The 16,847-nt window shown below is 36.8% G+C and overlaps 1 protein-coding gene across 5 annotated transcripts in view; it reads right to left on the reverse strand.

The window, feature by feature from the left end:
• SDCCAG8 (SHH signaling and ciliogenesis regulator SDCCAG8) overlaps positions 1 to 16,847 on the reverse strand; it is a 107,398-nt gene that overhangs the window by 27,143 nt on the left and 63,408 nt on the right. For all 5 annotated transcript variants that reach the window (XM_035320802.1, XM_035320801.1, XM_035320805.1 and 2 more), the window contains one exon: positions 13,567 to 13,698. In XM_035320802.1, the coding sequence (XP_035176693.1) occupies positions 13,567 to 13,698 (132 nt within the window). The remainder of the gene's footprint in view (positions 1 to 13,566; positions 13,699 to 16,847) is intronic.

Genomic DNA, 16,847 nt, shown 5'->3' on the forward strand with positions numbered 1-16,847 from the left:
AACAATACTGTAAGAGGTGTTTCTCTTTCATTTTACTTGATGGATTATTATTATAATTTTATTTTGTATGTGACACCCTCTGACCCTTCCTCCTTTTTCCTTTTGTCCTTATACCGTTTTGCAGAAGGAAAGGGTGGAATACAGGGCCTTCTTTATAATCTAAAAACACACAGGCAGGGAAAAAAAAATAATCCTAGGCTTCAGTAAAGACGATGGCCAGACAACAACAAATTGAGTATTTGAAGTGCTATATTTGACCCTACTACAAAACCAGAAGTCTCCATATTAGATCAAGATCACCACAATACAAAAACAAATACATGTACTTATGGTAAGGTATTATGCAAAAGTAAGGTATAATAAACATTATTGACAGCCTTCTTAACACTTTGTGCATGGGAAAAGACTACAACCATTGTAACTTGTTTTGCTCTTGATGTTGTCCACTCCTCCATCGCTAACTCTCGTTTGCATACATACCATAAGAAGGTAAAACCCTTGGTAAAAACTGAGTTTTTTGTTTGGAAAAACATGCAGTGGATCTGTCAAATTTATCATGCAAGAAAGTGCAGGCCTCCCTTGTGAACTTCCAGAGGCTACCTAAATGATTCTAACAGAGACTAACAATTTTCAATCCATAAGGCAGCACAGAAGTAAATCTTTCCTTTTGGAGAGGAAAAGGCTTATTAAACTCATTGGGTCATTAAGCTGGTGCATGCACATTTTCTCTCAGATGTTAAACACTCTCCTTTTACTGCAAGTTGTATACAAAAATGGATGGCAAAGACCTAACGCTATTTTTGGAAGGAAAGCTCAGATCCTAGCAGGACTTTCAAGAGCAGCCTTCAAGAGCAGTATATTTCAATATATATATTGAAATATATTGATATATATATCATATATATATATATGATTCAATATATATATTGAAATATATATAAAAATATATACTTCAAGAGCAGTATATTTACAATAAAAACAATTGTTCCAAGATGGTCTTGGTACCCGGATGTTTACTACAACGTTTGGGTAACCTAATAATTATACAAGCAAGTCCATACAACTGTTCTTCCAGTAAAGCCTGAGGGGAGGCAGAGGGGGAGATGCCATCCCCCATGCATAACTCTGCACAGCCTCCTTTTGTTTCTTAAGCTTCATCTTCCTGCAACAACTTTTTCTAACAGGTTGATGAGGTGAAAGTTGGCTGCATTCCCATTCAGCTAGTGGACTTGGACAGCTCTCCTAAATACACAAGCAATATAAACATATACAAAACAAAATCACCCAGAGTTAGCGGCATTTAGCTTAAGCTTTCATGCACTGGAAGCCTTCACAGTACGGCTCCTGCAGTCTTTAATTTAAGGTGATTCTGAATGTGATTCACACAGAGGTTACTGGGCATACTGCTATGGTGGAGTCCTCGAAGAACTGGGCTTCCTTTAGAAATGGTGGAGCCTTTTTTCCTTTAGGCTGAAATGTGGGGGCACTAGTTCTGTCAGCAGCTGTTTTACCAGCTCCTGGATTAGTTACGAGAGAGCTAAATAGTGACATTTGCTCTCCCAGATGAAAACATCCTTATTCATGCAGTATTATAAAGAGAGAGAAAGTCCAACACTGCTGTAAACATAAGCAGCAATGCAGTCTTGGTTCTTGCCACAGAGTATTGATTTTACACACATTGCAAAAAAAAAACAAACACCGTGCAAGCTTTTACTGTAGCAGCACCTTTCTTACTAGCATGACAAAGGCCTTTGTTGCTTTTGATATAGCTTGAAAACAACCCTGTAGCAAATGAAGAATCTAATGATTTAACATCCTTTTTCGCTTTCTCTTTCCCTTTCTCTATCCCCAGAACACTGAAAACAGTATTTCTGTAGTATTCAACTCTCCAAAATGTTTTTTTCCAAAAAGAACTTTCTGCTTATAACATTTAGACTAGTTTTTATTAAGGTCATCTCATTGTTTCTTTTATCAAGGACAGCATCATCTAGCTTCGGACAAGAATAGCTTTATTCACCTTAACACGATCCACTAGCCTTTGAGAATTAGCTGTCGCAGGTTGTGGAATTATCCTGAATACACACCAGGGTTAACCAAGGGTGAACTTCCAAGGTTCTCCTGCAAAAGGCTAGTCAGTGTTCACCAGCCCTACAGGTACGGTGCTGACACAATACAGTCCTCTCTGAGATGAGCCACACAGCTGTACTGGGTAAAACCACCACAACAGCATACAACGCAGTAAAAGGAAAATATACCAAAGATATAATGGTCACAACCTTTCTCTTAACAGAGGTGCCAAAGGATTTTTAGCACTTAGGCAGAATAGAGGACATTTATAAATGGTTTTGTCCAAAAGACTCTCAGATACTTTGTATTGCACGGTACTCAATTTATTTAAGTAACAAAGCTAACTATCAAGCAGATGTCACAGGGATTTGGATCTTTTGTTCCTGAAAGTCCAGGAATTTCAAATGAAAGTCTTGGATAACTAACCACCCAATCCATTTTAGAACAACAAACTCAAGCAAAAAGACCTTATTGAGCTTTAAGATATGCTTTTCCATATCTACTAAAACTGCAAACACCAAAGAAAGATGTAGATGAGCATGGTTAAACCTTCCTCCCAGTGATCATTATGGTATCTTTCAATTTTCAGAGACAAGGTGACACATACAGAACCGTTCATTTTAATTTCCATGCTGTATTATCTTACACAATCATATTCTCCTTATAAAACAAGTGAAGAACTGTACCTTTCAGTTATCTCACAGGGCACTACCGCAAACAACTGCCTGCTACAACTAGCCTTTTTGGCATGAAACCCAGGCTACTTCATGGTATACTCTTATTCAGTGGTTTTTCCTTTTCTTACTTGCTACTGATTTCTCTGGGCCCAGAAATGTCAAGAGGTCAACAATTACATCGTTCAGAATATATCGTGAAAGTAAGAGTGACCCTATATTATATCTTCATTTTTCCCCTTTGATCATCGTTTTATTTGACTGTATTTCAGTAAATTATCCATGTAGTTTTTATTTTGACAGCTCTCTTTACAGCAGTAAAACAAAATGTGTGCATTGCAAATGGCAAAGATTCAAATTTCAGCTATGTTTATCCAAAATAGCACTGAACTGCTTCTGTACTTATGCTATACTGCCTACAGCCTTACGGAAGGGGAGACAGATGGGATGAATTTAGCAGGGAAACAGCTGTGGCTTGAAGAAGAGACAAGCAAAAGTTTTGCTATCAGGCTTCATTATGTATCAAGGTACCAGTAAAATGTGTATCCGTAAGGCAGCCAAAAAAGTGTTTTTCATTTGACTAGTGATAATTACCTTTTCTCAACAGCTGACAATGTTCTAAGCAGCATTCAATAGGTATAATAATTAAGCAATAAGATAAGACAAGCAGCGCCTTGCTGGGGATTATAGCTCGCCTCGGGTGTGTTGTGAGGCACAAGGCTGAAGGGCGAGTGACTTCAGCCACCCGAGAAATGCAATAATCCCTCAGAAATGCACTGCCTGTAGTGTTTTCTTGCCATTAAAAATGGAAATTTAAAAAGGACAAAATGTTAGACACATTTCCTGTGGGTTTTATTGGCAAGGGTTAATGTTACAGAAAGCCAATGAAGAAATTCCATTTCTGCCCAGCTTCCCTTTCCCCAGGATGCACATACCTCTGTTCAGCTTGTTTGTCCATTTTATTCATAAAACTGGTTTGAGAAGCCCAACTATTTGCACCATCTAATACATGTGATAAGGCACAGCAGATTACAACAGCCTTAATGATGGTAAAAGTTAAAGTCAGAGTGCTCTTAAGTCAGATGTCTCCAAATATTTAATCTGTGCAATTGACTAAGCTTGGTGTAATTTTACAGACAAGCTTTTTTCAGTTCTGAAACTGTGTGTGTGTGTTTGTGTGCGTGTATGGGAAAGGTCAGCCACTTGACTGAACCGAGCGGAGAGAAAAAAAATAAAAATAAATCAAACTAAAAGTTGTTTTTGACTACATATAATTCATATAGCTAAAACTAAGGCTAAATCCTTCCTAGTGTGGGAAGTGCTAGTGTAGCACTCCGAAGGATTACACCACTTTACATAAGCAGAGGAAAGATTACTATAATTTCAGTCTTACCACTAAGTCAACCTTTTGAATCTGTGGACCTGGAAGTATTTGGCAACCTTGACTTGAATCAAATCAGAATTCTAAAGGCCTTTAAGGATCAAGTCTTAAATAATGAGATATACTTGGGACAAGCAAGTATTTCCATACACATAGCTAAGGGTGGAATACGGCTGCTAGAGGTTAAAAAGTTAAAAAAAATATATTTTCCTGCACACAAGAATTTACTGTTCTCAAAAACAAGTTAAACAACCATAGAATAATCTGCTACTCTTTTCCATTCAGAATCAAACTGAGAAGCCCTGAGCACACGCAACACTGCCTTGAGTACATTAGAGATGTAGATGCTAAGTACCTCTTTTTATACTGTCTTCACTTAGAGCCATTTTCATATTCTAAATTTCAGTGTAACTTCTCACAGTAAGGTAGTAGTTCTAAAAACTAACACAATACCTGTAACTATTAGGCTACCACCAATTTGCACCATCACAAGGCACAATAAAAACTTAGTTACTTTATTATTATTATTATGAGTACACTCAGAAATGGATGATGAATATGACTGGAGTTCCAGAAATGAATGACAGTTTAAGTTAGACAAGAAATAGGCAACAGAAGATTCTATCTGCATTTTAAAGAACAAAAAATGGTACAAAAATAAGTCTCTAGTTTCGTAATCCAAAACCAACAGCACTTCCAATGAATTTGATAGATCAAACCCAAAAATCACGAACAAAAAAAAACCTTTAAGTGAAATGTTAGTTGTGTAACTTACTGGCACAGGACACATCAAGGCTAAACAATCAAAGATTAAAAAAAAATAAGATTAGACAGGAAAAATGAAAGCATCCACAATTTTATCAACTTCCATAGGAGCAGAACTGCACCTTGTGGAAGCAATCAAAATGGTGAAGTTACCAGGAAAAAACTGCCTTCCAGTAGCCTTGTAAAAACCTACTCACTTCTTATATTAAGAACATAAATTGCCACTAGTTTGGGGTTTCCTTCACTTCAATAGTAACCCTAGAAGCAGGCAGGTGCATAGATTTTGTTAAGGCACTGGAAAATTTTCACGTCACACAAAGCCTTCTGAATGTTATTCATCTATCTGTTTTCACTTCCCCATTATATGGGAACAGAGGATTTCAAATAGCTGTAGTATGAAAATCTAAGAGTTATACACAGAGAGCAAAACCAAAATAGAATCTGCTACTGCTTAAATGCTTAAATGGGTTAATAGCTAGATTTTACAAGTATCGTGAGTTCACTTAAGGCCCAACAGAAAGATCCCAATTACTATTAAATATCCCAACTATGTAGTTGCCACTGATCTACTGCACAGTGTTAGTCTCACAGTGACTACTTGTAAATATATTTCTGAATGTTCTGACATATCACATGGACATCACGGAAATACAGTACAGAAGAATGAACTCTAAAAATGCAGATGCAACACAATATAGAAGAAAACAAGGTAACTTTAACAGTCAGGGATTTCAGCAATTTACTTTTTAGATGGTCTAAACAATCAGGACTTGCTAAAGGAACACAGGGAGGGTTGTCCTCCAGAGTTTCTACTACATTGGGAAGGGTACTGTCCTGGGTAGAAACCTTTATTCTGTTGCTCTGGATATCTTTTAGCAGATGCTTTCAATGAACTGTGACATGTTTTGGTGCTGTTTCTTGCCATTAAACAACAATGCTTCTATGAACCCACTGGCAAAAGTGTGCTTGGATCCATCCTGCTCAATTTTTATTTCACATCTCTGGGGAACTGGTGAGGGAGGTGGGGAAGACTGGTCTACTGTCGTGGTCCTGAAGGGCTACTACCAGGCACTGAAGGCAAAGTATTTCAAGAGGTGGTGGTGAAGGTGTAATTGGTGGATTAAGACAAGAAGGATTGTTTATGATCACCAGAAGCAACCCTCAACTAAAATTAAAAACAAATGCAAGTTTGTAACAAATAAGCAAATGTAGGAAGAAAAAAAAAAGGTTTTCACTGGAAGGCCATGGGTAGGCTTGCAATGTGTGCCTTTTCTAACATCAGTGTGATGCACTGCATGGGGCAAAGCATTTCTAGATCTTGACACATCAAGGGAAGTCTGTGCTGGGCTATTAAAAGTATCACCTTTATCCACCTCCATTTCAGAGGAGAGAATCAAGAATTCTTTGTTAATGCTAAATTAACATTTAAATTTGAAACTCAGCAACTGTGCTGACAACAGAAAGTAACAAGAACAGCCCGGAACCTTATGTTGTGCTGTTTTATGTCACACATTTCAGGGCTTTTTACATTCCCGGTAGACAAGAGCACAAGCTCACTATTAGTGAGCTGAAGGCTTTGACTCCCAGAAGTTGATGGCATGAATAAGAACTATCCTCATGTCTGTTCTGGAGAAGGCTGAGCACATCAAAGCAGTCAAGTTGATGATATTCTCAGGAGTGGACAATTACCAGACCCTTCACAGAAGGGGTGTTAGTCAGAGTGTTGATAGCTGTTCAGAGAAGTAAGCAAACCTGGCTATTTTTCCACCTAGCTTTTCTCTGAGGCACAGACTATCCCCCCATTTATAATATCCCAGATATTATTCTTCAGTTTCTAAAACACTGAAGTTGTGGCGACCAGCTGTCCTGATAAGCAAAGTGAACACAGACACTTTTCCCCTCTCCATTGACTATATTGCTAAGCTATCAAAGCATATGCAGCATCACCTAATCCTTAAAAGAAGGTAATTCAATAATGATTGGCCTGTTAATGTGACTTCAAATGCATGAAAAGTGTACAACACATTTTGAAGGAAAAAGAATAAACAGGGACATGAAGGTAAATGGAAAACACGAGAAACTGAAACACAAATTAAGCCATGCAGATACTGTCACACATCAATCCTAATTTCTCTGGCAGCTGATTTTTGTTTTTTAAATAAGGGATATGGAATAAATCTTACCTACATTAACGTAAGCAAATCATTACATATCATGCCACATCAGCAACTGCTAACTAAGCAACTAGTCATTGTTGGTAACTAAAACAAAGAGCATAACCAATAGGAACAACTGAAGCTAAGGAAGAAATCTAAGAGAATATATTCTCATTGAGTTTAAGCAGAGTTTTTAATATTTTGAATTACGACTCAGCACAAAAAGTGGGAGTGGGCTGGTAAATTTAAGAGATATCATAAGCTTAGAGAAGGTCTAGGACACTGCACAGAAAGAAACAGATGACTCAGAAGAATGGAACAGCAGAAATGGGAAGAAATTTGATAGTACAAAGTCTTACGCTAGAGACTTAGTGGATTCTTAGTTCACAGCAAAAGTCTCTGCTAACAATTTGGATTTACTTGTGAGGAAGAGGTCCTGGATGCACTTCTTGGACAGAGATGGATTACCAGCTGCCAGTATTACGTAGCTGTAAGAAAGGCAGATGTGATCATAGGATCCGTCAGTCAAGGAATTTATAGTAAACATATTAATTCCACCATCCAAGACATTAAAATGCCTTCTTCCAATACCCTGCAGACAGTTCTGATTGCCTATATTCAAAAAAGATCTACAACCAGAAAATGGAGGGAGAGGAAAAGCTTATTGTAAAAAGAACAAAAGAGAAAGGCTTCATTTATTATTCAAAGTAGGACTGAATGTGTACAACCATTGTCTAGAAATACAGTGCAGATAAAATAAAAACAGAACAAAAGAACTACTTATACCATTTTTGGCTCAAGGACAAATAGGTACAAGCTGGCCACAAATAAATCCAGATGGAAAATAAGAAAAGTCCCAATCAGTACACCAGTGGTGCTGGAAACCCTTGACCAACTTGGAGCAATGAAGCCTAATGACTCTTACAATGGAGCCCAATACAGTCCCAAAGGAATTATGTATATATATGAAATATATTAACATATAATATATGTATAGATTTCTAATAGGTGCAGTAGAGGAACACAGAACTCAGTGACCTAGACACATCTTACAGAACATTATTATGTTCCCTAAACTTCTATCTGAAAATTGTGTGTGATATTTCCCTCTACTTGTCATTTACTTCTCATGAAAGGTAACAACTGACTTGTGTACTATTTTGCAGCATTTTCTGAACACCCTGTATTTTATTCTTGGTACACATTTTCAGATTTTCTAACAACTGAGATAATTTTTGCTTTATGTGTATACTGGTCAAGTAGTTGGGGAATAAATCTTTAAAGAGAGTATGCAGGAGCTTATATAATCTTACACAATCTTTAACTATTTAGAATGGAAATACTGATACATATAAAACTATATAAATATATGCATATACATACACACACCTATAAAGAGAAGGGAAAAAATTAAGTAGATAGTGACCTGGAGAGAAAGAGGGAAGGAGAGTTTTGAACATCTAGTTCCTATTCCAGGCCATGTGTACTGTGTTAAAACATCCAAACACATTAATCAAAAGCCAAATAAATTTTCAGATTCTGACAGGATTTGTTACACATACCTATGTATGTGTGTGTGTGTGTATACACATCATTTGTAGATCACTTCTTAATGGTACTCCTCAGGAGTATACGGTTCTCAACCTAAAATGTGAGTCTATTAAATAGCAATAAAAAAATAATTAAGAATGATAACCCCAAATTCTGGACAGAGCTGAGCAGAATGCATTGACCACTGAGCTTTTTACCACCTCACTGAATGAAAGGCTACACAAACAACTCTCTCTCCAGTTGTTGGAGCAATCCTGTTACAGAGAAACCACACCAAAATATGTGGGGAAGAACAAGGATGCTCAGGAAAAAGCGAAGCATATTGTTAATTAAACACTGAGGTGATTCTAATAATCAAAGATGTTATGGACAATACATATACTTATCACTATTTTCAATATAAAAAATAATGCCTTTGAAACTAAAAAGTCACTACTTAATGCATCTTTTATTCTATAATTGCATTTCAAAACAGATGCTTTATCTAGTCCGTAGAAAGTAACAATTGCTTCATTATTACCTAATACTAACCTATCAGGACAACAAAATAAGGAAGACAATATGTTCAATGAAGAACTGGATTTGAAAGAAAAATAAAAGTCTTTTAAGCAACGGTCAAAACTGATTTTTTCCACCCATCATCATTTCTTGAAAAAACAAAAAGGCATACATGACCTTTACAAAGAAAATGTAAAATATGCAGTGCAACTTATTAGCTTCAGTTATCAAGAAATAATTTCAATTAATTGTTTTAATGGAGAATTACTTAATAAACCCCAAATCTCTATTCAGATTGTAATGGTGACAGCAAACCAACTCTTAGGATTTCATGTATCAGCTACTTGAAGTAGCTGGTATAATCTCAATATATATGCCTTAGTTCTCGTAAATCTGTGTTTTCTCATGCATTTGCAATCTCTCAAACACTATTAACAACAACAATAAAATTAATGGTGGAAGAACATTAAAGTCATTGTCGAACTCAGTATCATTTATTCTCCCTAACTCTTATAGAGGTCCACTTAAGGATCCATTTTAGCCACTCTTCCACATAAGCTTATCCGTAAGAATCATACATTTCCCCAAAGGTGGAAAACAAATATAATTTGTGACATCTTGTGCTGTACAGACATTTCGGCACAGTTGCTGCACTCCTCTACCATGTCTGAAGGGGAAGGCACCCCAGGTAGTTGGCTGCAGACACATCTCAGCAACATGGCACATAGTTACAATTTGACACATATAGTCTTTATAAATCCAATGTCTATGAAGTCAAACAAATCTCCTTCTTATTTATAGTAACAGGCAAGAGCAGATCTCTGCCGTCTTGTTACACAGATGGTTGTAACATTTTTATAGTTAACTTACAACCACTGATGCCTGAGGAATAGACACACATCTGCCCCAAACTGCCAGTCCTGTAGGCTCTCCTTTTTAACTTTAGCTACCAAAAATACAGTTGAAACACATGCATTACCATCGCCTCCCCAAATTACCACAGCAAAAAGCCCCAATTTTACCCTGTTGTGTAAAATGCATTGTTAACATTACAGAGATTGAACAGTGAGCACCCACAGCAAAATATACCAACTCCAATCACCAAAATTGGAGTTTCAGAAAAACTTACAGCCCTAAATCCCATTTACTAAATTTAGTTAAAATTAGTTCTGAAAACACTAATTAGAAGCCTATGGTTTTATGTTTTATTAACAATATTTCAAAAGAGCCTTACACTCCACATAAGTATACATTGCTCATTTCTACTATGAACACACATCTACAGAATGGGAATTGGAAGAATTTAATCATAAAATCGGCTTTTAAGTTGAAAATTGACATAAATGTGCTCTTTGCTACACCACAGACATTTTACTTTTCCAAGATTCAGACTGGTAAAGGCACCCACACTGACCAGCACATTTCCACTGGCAGAGCCCTATGCATGCTACCTAATACTTTTGGGACAATGTACTTAGCTAAACAGAGCACTGTTAAAATGAAAAGCACATAGATATAAAAGTATCAAAACAAGAATGAACTAATGTAAAAAAATAATAATAATAAAAAAATAATAAAAAAAGACAGATCTAAGGCAAAGATCCACAGGGTTGCTAGATTACCAACATTAATTGAACACCTGTTCTGAAGCTCCACTGCAGTCTTAACCTGTCACCATAGTCCCGCAAATTGCACCTTTCAATGTAAGTTTGCTCCAATAGCACGCATCCTCTGTGTCATTTAGATGGACATACACTTCTTTTAACACTGCATTTCACTGAGCAAAAACACTGAAAGGGATGGATAACTGCATTACATCAAAAAGACTAATTTAAAACCCCCTTTAAAGGCTGAAATTTAGAGCAATCCTTTCCTTTAAAACCCCCTTAAATCATTCCACACAGTATGCGTATGTAGCATATAGGCAGACTGAAAGATGGGAATGGCAAAAGAGTTATCTCATTCATTTTCAGCAGTGTAAATATCAAAACTGTCCAAACATTGTTGCTTCAAAATAAATTCCAGCTGATCAATTAGATCTTGTTCCTTCCACAAAATAGCTACAGCAGGGCCTTCATGCTCTCATAGCAAAACAGAAGTAGTGACAAAGACTTCTTAGGTACAAATGGCACAATTTTTATTATTCAGATGCGAATGTTAATTCCAAAATTAAGTCAAATTAATTTTGCTACCAGAAACTTTCTAAAGAGAGGCAGAATAAAAATAAATAGTGAATCAGGTAAGAACCCACTGCATATGATTTTGTTGCAAGACCACCAGGGTTATTTGTAGCTGCATAAAAATGGGCAGCAAATAATTGTGACAAGAAATAATCACCCTTAAAATTGTGATCAGTATCTGAGTGATGGAGGAAATCTGAGGCAAGGCACATCAGTATTTGTTCTTCTCGCTATTGCTACCTAGCCTAGTCAGATCTCTAATTTCAAAAATCAGAAGACAAAAATTACTGTTTTTTATAGGGTAGAAGTCACAGAATCGTAGAATCATTAAGGCTGGAAAATACCTTTCTCTTCACTTAGAACTGAATAGTTCATAGCCGATTTATAGGGAACTGACTGAAAACTATAATAATTTTCACATGGAAACTAAAATCAGATTACACTGAATTTTTAAAGCTGTTTATTACATAAGCCTTGTCATTAATTACCTAGATTTTAAATAAACACAGAGTAAGATCATAATTAAAAACGTTAAAATAATTTCCTCTTAAAATGTTGTTAAACTATACTGTCAGTGATTCAAATGTCTGATAAATCTCTGCCATATTTAAATATTCTAAAATATTAAATATGACAAACACCATCACTGTCCTGTTTTCTCTCCTTACCATCATCAAAACAGCAGCAGAAGGAAGGGCACTGCCTGCAGCATGACCACTCTGTTTTCAAACCATTTTTCTGTTCTGGATTAATGCTTTCAATCTTTTCTAGTGTATAGTCACTGCTGCTGCAATAGAGAACAAGCAACGTTTTCCAGTAGGTCTATTTGGCTCTTACACAGAGGAAAGACTCTCACAAAGAGTTCTCATATCCACCCAGATACTAGTAGTGCTACAGGGGAACAGCTAGGGAAAAAAAAAAAAGATTTATATTCCCCCCCTAAAAGTAACATAGTCTTCAGTGCATGTGTCCCCCAAATGCTAAGAATCTACCACACACAAAAGAAAAAAAAAAGGTGGGTGGGGAAAAAGAGGTGAGATCAATGGAAAAATTATGTGGTCACATAGACTAGGGACACAATTGTAGTATCTTGAGTTTCTTTGTTCTCTGAACTATAAAAAATGATGGTAATTCTGGGTTACAGCAGAACAGGATGAGGTTCAGACAAATCTGAAAAGGAAGAGGAAAGAAGGGGGTTTGGAAGACTGAAAAGAAAGCAGAGAGTGCAAAAAAAAAAAGGCGTTAATATGGACAGACAGATAATGAAGAGATGGAGATAAAAAGTCAATAGTTGGAAAAAAGTGAGCATACAAGACTGGATACTTCAGTATATGCAAGCTCTGTTCTTGTCAGGTGGTCAGTGGTCAAGAATAGCAAACTTTTGCCCCGTCAGGACTATCTAGCCCAAATGAGCTTAAACAGTATTCTGCCTTTCCCTGCTGACAAGAGGTCACCTGTCTGATTGGGACTGCAGTTGCCATTACCCTACTTTATCTTCTCCTACCTCCCCAACCACACTTCAGCAACCTGTGGTGCCTGAATACAGAGCGGAAAAAAGAGTGAGAGGGCACAGATGAGCTTTCTGGTACCAAGAAGAGGAGTCTCCCCAGTGATCTTTAAGGATATCTGACACAAATCACAGCACAAGACACTATCAGTCTGGACACTCTGGCCAGAACGGTTATTGGGTATCAGTGGAAATACTGCCCATGAGTTTTGCAGTAGCTGCTCCCAGCTCTTGAAGTCACCACCTCTCTGAAAAGGCTAGGGGCACCTGGAAGCTGTTAATAGGTCTCTGGATACTAAGACCTTCAAAAAGATTTTTTCTGTTTATAAAAGTTAAATATTATTGATAAAGGTAAAATGGCAATACTGAAGAACATGTTACATGGCCTTACAGAATCCACATCTGTAGTCTACATTCACATTACTGAATAGCCTCCCCTCTACTCATCCCCCCTTCTTTTTTTTTTTTTTTTTTTTTATATGGTAAGACAATTCATCCAAGTTAGAGCAGAGAACAGCCGAAGCAGCCCACACACATATGTACTAGGCTTAAATTCTTTGGAAGACGATGTTGTTCAAGCTTTCCTTTTATTTATCCAAAATGGCACAAGCAAAAGATGTTATGAGAAAAAAAACAACTTCACAGAATGTTTGAGGAGGGGGAACGGGTGGTCATTTTCATAAAGCAAGAACATTACTTTCAAACAATCTAGTGCCATTTTTATGTTCAGAACACAACAGGTACAGTAGAGCATACCACATACTGACAGATTAACAGGACCTCCTACCTTGACTTCATCCTCTCATGCATTCTCCCATGCTGAATACATTGTTGGTCCAATTCATCATTCCGTTTTTGCATCTTCTCCAATCTGCCATGAAGATACTCTTTTTCCTGACTAAGCTGGTTGACTTCAGATCTACAGAAGTAAAACACAGTGATGATGGATGTTGTCAGATTTCATCCTGCAGCGTGCCATCAATATGTGGCTTCAGCATTTATAAAATTTCATACATGTATGAAATGCATAAACAGGCTATTACTAGAACTTACAGAAACAAGAAACTATTTCAAATAATCTTAAGGTGGAAGAACATAATGCTGCAGTGTATTTGAGAAATATGTCAGTAGCATTTACTCAGTCAGAGGTTGGCTATGCTTGTTCCAGCCGAATTTAAATGGGCATTTGACATTAAGCACTGATATTAAACATCATCGATAAATGTAAATTCATACTTGCTAAGCAAAAATTTATCCAGCATTTTGACAATACATTTCAAGTTCTTTATTGGAAAAGGGTAACATCTAATTTTAAAAATCACTACTAAAAACTTGTTCAACCCTTATTGCACTGTACAGGTTGAACTCTCAATAGTACTACTGTTTTAGAAAATTTATTAACATAACATGGCCAAAAACCACTAAACAGATAAAAAACATCAAGAGGAAAATGAATAAATCTTAAAAAGAAGGTACAAATCATACAGACATACTCTAATCTATATAAGACTCAGTACAGCCTTTAAGAAAATTAGTCACTTCTAGCAATTCTTATTCTTCACGGGTGAGCAGAGACACCAGATCCATGAATGACCTGGGACTGTTACTTGCTACATCTCTAACCATCAGCCCATGGAGAAACAGGCATGAGCTGTTTCTTAATATCAGGAAAAGATCTCAGATAAAATTGTGATAAAATATACATTATGCACTTGTACAGTTTAACTCTTTGGAAAAGGTTAATGAGAACATGTCAGAATCTGCTATACCATCAGAACGTAAGAATCAAAAGCAAGCAAATTTGTTTTATGGCATCTGCCACTCCAGATCTTGAGGTTAAAAAGCTTCGGAGATATCTTTAAATCATCAACTTAAATATGCTGCAGTTACAGAATGAAGAGACTTTACCTTCCTGGCTGTTACAGAATGCAACAACTGACATTCTGAAAAACACAACAAAGTGCAGGGAGAACGGAATACTCCTCCTTCAAAAACATGTTGTTACACTGACAAGTCAAATCTGGAAATGACAACATCATCTTTTCATATTTAAATGGAGAACAATACATTATATCATCTGTGAATCGGAAAGAACTTAGCAAGGGCAACTTTGGAAAAAGACTATACAATTGAATTTATGTACAGAGTTACAGCTCTGTTAAGGATCACTGAAAAATACATCAGAATCACACCGATGTTCACATCAAACCTACATGCACAAGAGTTTCCTAGATGGCTGCCTAACAGTGGTCACAATGTTATAGGGAGGTAACTGGAGTCTAATTCTTGCCTTTTAACAGAAATACTGTTAGCTGTGAAATGTCATCATCATTAAAAAGTATTGTTAGTTGGACCAATTCTTATCACCCAGGATGAACGCAGCCTTTTCTCAATACTGATATTGCGAGAGACAATCAGCAGATAAAAGCAAAGGTCTGTTGCAAGCAGTTCACCAGCGACCTGATGTAACAGAGCCCAAGCAAGTGCTAACAGGGATTAAACTCATCTGCCATCTTGCGTTCCTTTTTTGCCAGGAAAATGCAACAACAATATTTGCCTTGTGGGAATACTGTAGATTATCATGTTGATTGGGTTTCCCAACTGTGGGATCCTGCTTCTTTTTATGTATTTATATGTAGCTCTCTGATTAACAGAAACAGCAGAAGCAACTTTGAAGAGGTAAAAATCTAAATGTTTTAAAGAGACTTGCTCATCTCCAGCACATTTGAAGGTGCAGGAATCTTTCTGGAAAGACCAAGGGCTTCAAACCAACCAAAACCAAAATGCTACTGAAAACTACCATTAAAGGAACAAAAGGAAGCACTGAATTAATTGAGAACATAAGTAGTATGATCTCTTATTTCTAATACATAACTCTAAATGCCTGATGCTTTGAACCATGTTACTTGTGTTCTCTTCTACATCTCATTTGTAATATAATTACAAGAGTTGAAGAATTTTGTTGAAGTGAGGAACTCTATAAAAACGTCATTGCAGTTAAAATATTTACGGAATGGCCCTTCTAACTGAAATATTTAAGAGTCTGAACATCCAGATTCAAGTATTTCATGACACTGAAATTTTGGAGGACAGCACAAGGGCAAAATGCCTACTGAAGTCAATGTTGAAAAGTTCACATGTTGGCATTAAAAACAGAACGCTGGACCCAATACACAACTGTATAGTGACAGTTTGCATCATCATCTGACAAAGATTCCTCCTGTAGCTTTAAATACACTACTCATCTATCTCAGCTTCCAAAGTTAATTCTATGTGGTTTTTAAGAAATTTCAAAACGTTGGGTAATAAAAACAAACTTGTAAGAAGCCCAAGCACCTGCACTGTGACTGTGATAGCAAATTTACACTATGAGTAGTAATTCTACCCAGCCAGGGGCAGTACAAGGTCTGCATAAATGCTTCTCTGCTCATAAGCTATCATATTAGGAATGGGCTATCTTCAAAATCATTGATGACGCCGGGGGGGACAATCACAGAAAAAAACCTCTCTATTTCTGGATCCAGCCATCTACCACAAAAGCCTCAACTACTATGTAAAAAAGCAAATTAAGTTTTTAACCCTACCATTCTTGCTGGGAAAATCCTGGAAAAAAAAAAAAAAAAATCCAAGCTCAACTGAAACATTCAGATTAGAGGCAAATAACCAGCAAATATTAAATAGCCACAATTTAGTCTGTCTTAGGATATTTTTAGGATGAACTGATTTTTGAACGTGAAGGTGGCAACACTGCCTTTACTCCTCTGAACTATCATTTGCATTGCAGACTTGGACTCACAGCACAGTGCTTTTTAAAGCATTGTCTTTTCCTGCTCCTAAAACTTATTATTTGCTTTTATAGCTATTACATATATGCTCTAAAATATTTTCTGCTATCACAACGAGTATCATTGCATGTAATTTTAATGACTCATCCTGCAGACAGACTCTGCTGCACATCCTCGTACAGCTACCCTCAGCAAACACGCTACCCCTGGTACTGAGCGCAATAACTGCAGTCAACCAAACATGCAGAAAAATAGTTCAGCCGGGTGTGTGTTCTTTACTTCA

The sequence above is a fragment of the Oxyura jamaicensis genome, chromosome 3 (assembly GCF_011077185.1).
Source record: "Oxyura jamaicensis isolate SHBP4307 breed ruddy duck chromosome 3, BPBGC_Ojam_1.0, whole genome shotgun sequence".
Taxonomy (NCBI): domain Eukaryota; kingdom Metazoa; phylum Chordata; class Aves; order Anseriformes; family Anatidae; genus Oxyura; species Oxyura jamaicensis.